The 5972-nt window shown below is 33.9% G+C and overlaps 1 protein-coding gene across 1 annotated transcript in view; it reads left to right on the top strand.

The window, feature by feature from the left end:
- Nucleotides 1-5972, top strand: part of LOC103606005 (acyl-CoA synthetase family member 4-like) — a gene marked incomplete at its 3' end in the record, with an annotated part of 7691 nt that continues 1719 nt past the window's right edge. Inside the window, exons 1-4 of the mRNA XM_008590599.1 lie at nucleotides 1-31; nucleotides 342-480; nucleotides 1698-1968; nucleotides 3230-3350. Of these exons, the coding sequence (XP_008588821.1) occupies nucleotides 1739-1968; nucleotides 3230-3350 (351 nt within the window). The remainder of the gene's footprint in view (nucleotides 32-341; nucleotides 481-1697; nucleotides 1969-3229; nucleotides 3351-5972) is intronic.

Below are 5972 nucleotides of genomic sequence, written 5' to 3' on the forward strand. Positions count from 1 at the left end.
TGTAAGTTAAGAAGCATGTGGATAAGGGAAGGTAAAGTTTCTTGATCATTTACTTTAGACAGTAACCTAGGAAGAGTCCCCAAAGCAATAGGATTTGTTGACACTCTGAAGATCTGTGGTGTGGCTGCCGGTTACTCGGTTGGTTGGAGCGCAGCCTTGTAACACCAAGGTCGTGGGTTCAGATCCCCTTACCAGACAGCCCCCCCCCCAAAAAAAAAGACCTCTGGTGACTAAATAGCAGCCTTTACAGTTGTAAAGTAGCAAATATCTTAAACTTAATGATGCGATTACATATACAATCCACTTAGTAGATTTTGCCTTCCCCCCTTCCCCCTTATAAGGTTCCAGAAATGTTTGGGCATCTAACAAGTATAGTTTTCTATACTGAAGAGAATGTATTTATGATTCAATGAATGAAAATGAAAACCTGAGACAACATTGGAGCTTGCCTTAATTCTCTGTAGAAACTGGAAATTAAAGGTAGAAAAACATCCTAATTATTATATAGATATGTGTGGTGAGTGTTGTAATTTATCATGAAAATGACATTTTCTTTTTTAATTCTTCTGTAATCCTTCCCCTTATTTTGAAGTGAAGTAATTTTAAAAAGTGTAATATTTTAATCAGGTTGTTCTCGTCTGGAAAATTAACTGCCATACGTATTTTTGCATTCAAGAAAAGTAAGCACCTTGGGCACATAGTCTAAATTTTTGTAAAAATGGCTCAGTATAATGCATTCCATAATGGTATTCATGTGCAGGAGAGGGTAGCAGAACGTACTCTTTCACAGTAATCTCATTTCCCATACTTGTGGGGCTGCTATGAAAAGTCTTTCTTATATTTACGTAATGATCATTTCTGTATAGGAAGAAAGCTTAAAAACTATATCTTTTTCATCACAAAAAGAGCTCGTATTTATAGAAATACTTACTGAAAAGAAATACCATAAGTACTAAAGTTGTCTTGTATTTTTAAACTTTATATTTAGAAATCACAGCATTTTCAAATTTTAAGGGTCTCAGCAGTTATTGGTTCATTTTGCTCTAAGTAGGAATGTTTTATTTTTTCTGATTTTCATTAAGTGACATGGATGAAAATTAATTTTATTTTGAATCAGTAAGCAAATCAGTTCAAATAAGTATGAACGAATAAAAAAGCTGAATAATTAAAATAGGCTACTTGATAAAGAAAAAAAGCTACTTGATAAATCTTACTTGCTTTGAAATATGGCAAATAGGGCTCAGAGAGGGGGGAAAATCACCTTTACTTTCAAGGAAACACTAACAGTTGTGAACTTTTTTTTAATATCATTCATCCTTAATGTTTCTTTGATGAAATACTGTTTCAAACCTTCTTTTTACATAATCTGCATTGAGAAGCCCAGAGAACATTGTTTTGATATAATGCTTTATTGAGTTGTAACACTACAGTCTAAATTTAAATGAATTTATTTGAAATTTAAAAGTCAAATAAACTAGAGTTTTTTGAAAAGCTTACTTAACAATTATGAAAGTGTGACCTCTGTAAAATAATGAATAGTGATAAGCACTGTTTTTATATATAGTGGTCTAAAATTGGATGTATGGGAGTTAGGGTTTTTTCCTTTTTTCTAGGAAAGGTTAATTTGCTTTCACAAGTTAAATTCCTACAGGAATTTATGTATTTATTTATTTACTTACTTTTCTATATGTACATAGAGTTCTCTGCTACCAATGATGTTTAGGTAAACTTCAGTGAAATGACTCTTCAGGAATTGGTATATCAGGCTGCCTCCCTTTATTTGGACAAAATAGCTGTGTGTTTTGATGAATGCAACAACCAACCTCCAGTTTATTACACCTACAAGACTGTGATTAATACTGCTTCAGAATTATCAAGTTTTCTGCTATTACACTGTGACTTTCAAGGAATTCGGGAAATTGGTCTATACTGCCAACCTGGGATAAATTTACCCTCTTGGATTTTAGGGTAATGTTTTTTAGAACTATAAATTTGGTATTAGTTTAAGCTAATTTATAATTTTTTAATACATAGAATATATTGCAATTTACTGTTCTGTTTACTGTTGAATTTTTCTGTATTGCTTGGTCAATTCTAGAGATGCTAAAGGGGATCACATTTCCCCTAATTATTTTTGATCATTTAAATTAATTAATCTGAGCTTATTTAGGAAAGACTAGAAGTTTTCACTATTAGAATATTTAAATATCTTCAAAATATAAGGGCTTTATTTGTCAAAGGAAAACAGTTGTAACAATTTATAACAATTTGTTGTTAGATCAGAGAAAACAAGGATTTCAGAAATAACATGACTATCTTTTTACCCCTTCAGACTGAAATTTTAGGCCCTCAGGTATTCAGTGAATGAATGAACGAGAGTTTTGGATAATAGTTCATAAAAATTGCATTAGCAGGCACTTATTCAAACAAATATTTACAAAATGTTTAATTACTTAAATTGTTCTAGAATATCACCCTCATATAGTGATTTCTGTCCTAGGGTTCTGCATTAAATTAATGCCAATGAGAGAAGTTGATGTTCATTCCATAATATGTGTCTTAGTTGATTAATTATATGCGTAAAGCAAAAAATGTTCTAAAATTTACTTTCATTCAATCATTGACAAAACTTTATCAAGACTTTACTATATGCAAAGATCTAGTGTCCCCAAGGTATATCTCAAAGTACTTTTACTAAAAATGACTAAATGAACTTTGATTTATTTATACAAGTATTATAAGAGTTTGTACAAGTATTGCTAGATACAAATGAATTTTAAAGATTTATTTTTTCCTGTAAGGTATACTGATTTTGGTGAAATATGTCTTTTGTCTATTCTTATGAGGATCTGCATACTAATAAGTTGCATGTGGGTGTTTAGCTTTTTTTACGTTATCCTGTATAAACAAATAAAGAAATTAGACTCTGCTACCTGTTTGGCATTTTAGTAGTGGCCAGTTAACCGAGTGTATTATACCGTATAATGCATTAACTTTGGAAAATCTTGTATTTCTCTATATTCAGTGCTGAGAATTTAATATAGAATTTTATATAATCAGGATATTCATTAAGAGCAGGATAAAATAACAATATTTATAACCAAAGATGTGTCAATAAAAACAGTGGGAATTTCTGATAAACTAAACAGTAAAGTGCATAGAGAAATAGAAGTGCTTAAAGGAGGATTATATTTGACATTCTATGCTTACTTTGTATTTGTTTCTTTAGAATTCTCCAAGTCCCTGCTGCTTATGCTCCTATTGATCCAGATTCACCACCATCATTATCAACTCATTTTATGAAAAAATGTAATCTAAAGTATATCCTTGTTGAAAAAAAGCAAATTAATGTAAGTCTTGGTGTTTAAATTGTGTTATGTGTGTGTTACATTTATCTTTTAATTGAAGAGTTCCCTCCTCTCCATCTTGATTTCTGAATTTGCCAACTCTGGAAGTGTTTCTCAGTCTTAGCACTGTTGTCATTTCGGGTTGAGTCATTGTTTGTTGGGAGTGTCTTGTGCAGTATTAAATGTTTAGCAATATCCCTGACCTCCACTTGCTAGATGCCAGTAGTGCCTCACAGTGGTGACAACCAAAAGTGTTCCCAGACATTGCCAAATGTCATTTGGAGGCAATCTTCACCCCTCACACTCTGTTGAGAACCCTTACTCTATGGCATGAATGTATCTTCTAGCCTAATAATGTATGTTATTTTGAATTTCTTTTATCTTTTCAAAGTATTTCCTCTACTGTAAAAATTGTATAATACTTGAAACTTTTATTTTCTTTGTATTTTTGGCAATTACAGTGGTCAACAACATTAAAGAATTATAACCCTGTTATAACAGCAAGGTCAAGGGTTCAGATCCCTGTACTAGCCAGCTGCCAAACAAACAAAAAAAACCCCCACAAAAACCAAGCTTACATTTTGAAAAAGAGATTGGCACTTAGCCCAGACTTTTCAGGAAAACTAAATTTATTATTTTTAAATTTTTAAGTGACTGTCCACCAAAGATGTAGCCAAGAAACACTGCTTTAGGGGCAACAATTGGTATTATATGTTCAGCAAGATGCAGCCCATGTTTCATTATTACCTCTTTATCTCTTGTTTATAAAACACTGTTTTACCAAAGAGGAAGAACATTATAGAAGGTATATTCAATTTAGCCTGTTTTTATGCATTTCCTGTATGAACCAGTTTATATTTGGGGATAACCTAAATGCATTGTGTATATGTGTGTGTAGAAATGAGAAGTATTAAGAGCTTGAGATATATAGGGGACTTCCTAGAGGATCATGGGTAATAGAGTAAGGCCTCTAGAAAAAACAAAGTAATAATCTGGTTAGTAAATATTTTTGAAATAAACATTTATCAGTGTCTGGCCAAAGTTTTCTTTCCTCAGATTGGCTATTCCTGTGTTCTTGATAAGTAAGCAAAACTGAAATGGGGATGTGACATTTATTTTTCTTAACATCTTTGGGAAGAGTTTTATAAAAGAAGTGGTTGGGTATGAGATTTAATTGTCAGTATTAAGGTATTCTTTATGACTGCATGTAGTAAGGAGTTGGGCACATAGCAAAACCCTATAGAAAGTTCCTTGCTTTCTATTTCATTATTTTTATGATGGTATTAGTGTTCTTTCACTTAATGCAGGAGCAGTCGATAAGTATTTATTGGACATGTACTGTATGCCCTGCATCCACTAGAGCAGTGGTTCTCAACTGGGGATGATTTTACCTCCTAGGAGACATTTGACAATGCCTAGAGATATTTTTGATTGATGTGATGGAAGTGGGGTGCTACTGGCATCTAATGGGTGGAGGCCAGGGATGCTGCTAAAAATCCTGCAGTGCACAAGACATCCCCCCACAAAGAATTATCTGGTATAAAATGTTGGTAGTGTTGAGGTTGAGAAACTCTGCACTAGAGACAGGGTTTTCAGGAGGGCATTGGCATGTAAGCCTTACACCTTCTTATAATGTAGTTGGAGAATTGTTTTACATAGTGTGATACTGTCCTGAGCGAAGTAAATGTAACCTAGTAGGTGTAGTAAAATTTTAATATAGAAGGATTAAATTTTGATCCATGTCTTAAGAATATGTAGGATTTTAATTTTTTTAACATTACAGACCACATCATGCCCTACCTCCAATACACACACATACAATAGACATACAAACATGAAACAATACAGGCTGCTGGGTTCTGACCTTTTTTTCTTGTTACTTATATTTCTTTTTTTTTTTTTTCCCTTCTTGTCTTTTTTCGTGACTGGCAACGGGATCGCAACCCTCGGTGTCGCGCCCACACCGCACTCAACCAGTGAGCGGACCGGTCTCTATATGGGATCCGAACCCTCGGCGGGAGTGCCACCACGCTCCCAAGCGCCGCACTGTACCGAGTGCGCCACCGGGCCGGCCCATTGTTACTTATATTTCTTTAATGTGAAAACTTAAGTTATATTTCGTTAAGCTGTTTTCTATCTAACTAAAAGGTATATTCAAAGGAACCTCACTTTCAGCATGTACAAACTGAATTTAACATCTTTTCGTCCAAACTTATTTCTGCATTAATCCATCTCTATCCACCAAATCACTTGAGCCAGAAACCCGATAATCATAGGCTGTCTCTATACCTAGAAAATCACCACGTTCTATTGATTCTTTGCTCATACACCCTTTCTGTCCACTTCTGTTGCGGCATTCTAGTTCAGGCTCATATAGCATATCTGAATTGTTGGAAAAGAATCATTAAATGGTTCTCACTTAGCAGAGTCTTGTTTATCATTCTGTACTTGATGGAGTAGAGTCTAGTATACACTGTTGCCACCTTCAATTGGATCTCATCACTTGTAAGTTAAGGTCTAAAATCCTTAGGGCTAAGTGTACAGAGTTGTTAAGGATTTGCAGCTCATCTCCTATCAACAACATAACTCACCTTTTCCCTCTCCCTTAATTCTTCACATTGTTGG

This window comes from Galeopterus variegatus, unplaced genomic scaffold, assembly GCF_000696425.1.
Source record: "Galeopterus variegatus unplaced genomic scaffold, G_variegatus-3.0.2 Scaffold6225, whole genome shotgun sequence".
Taxonomy (NCBI): Eukaryota; Metazoa; Chordata; class Mammalia; order Dermoptera; family Cynocephalidae; genus Galeopterus; species Galeopterus variegatus.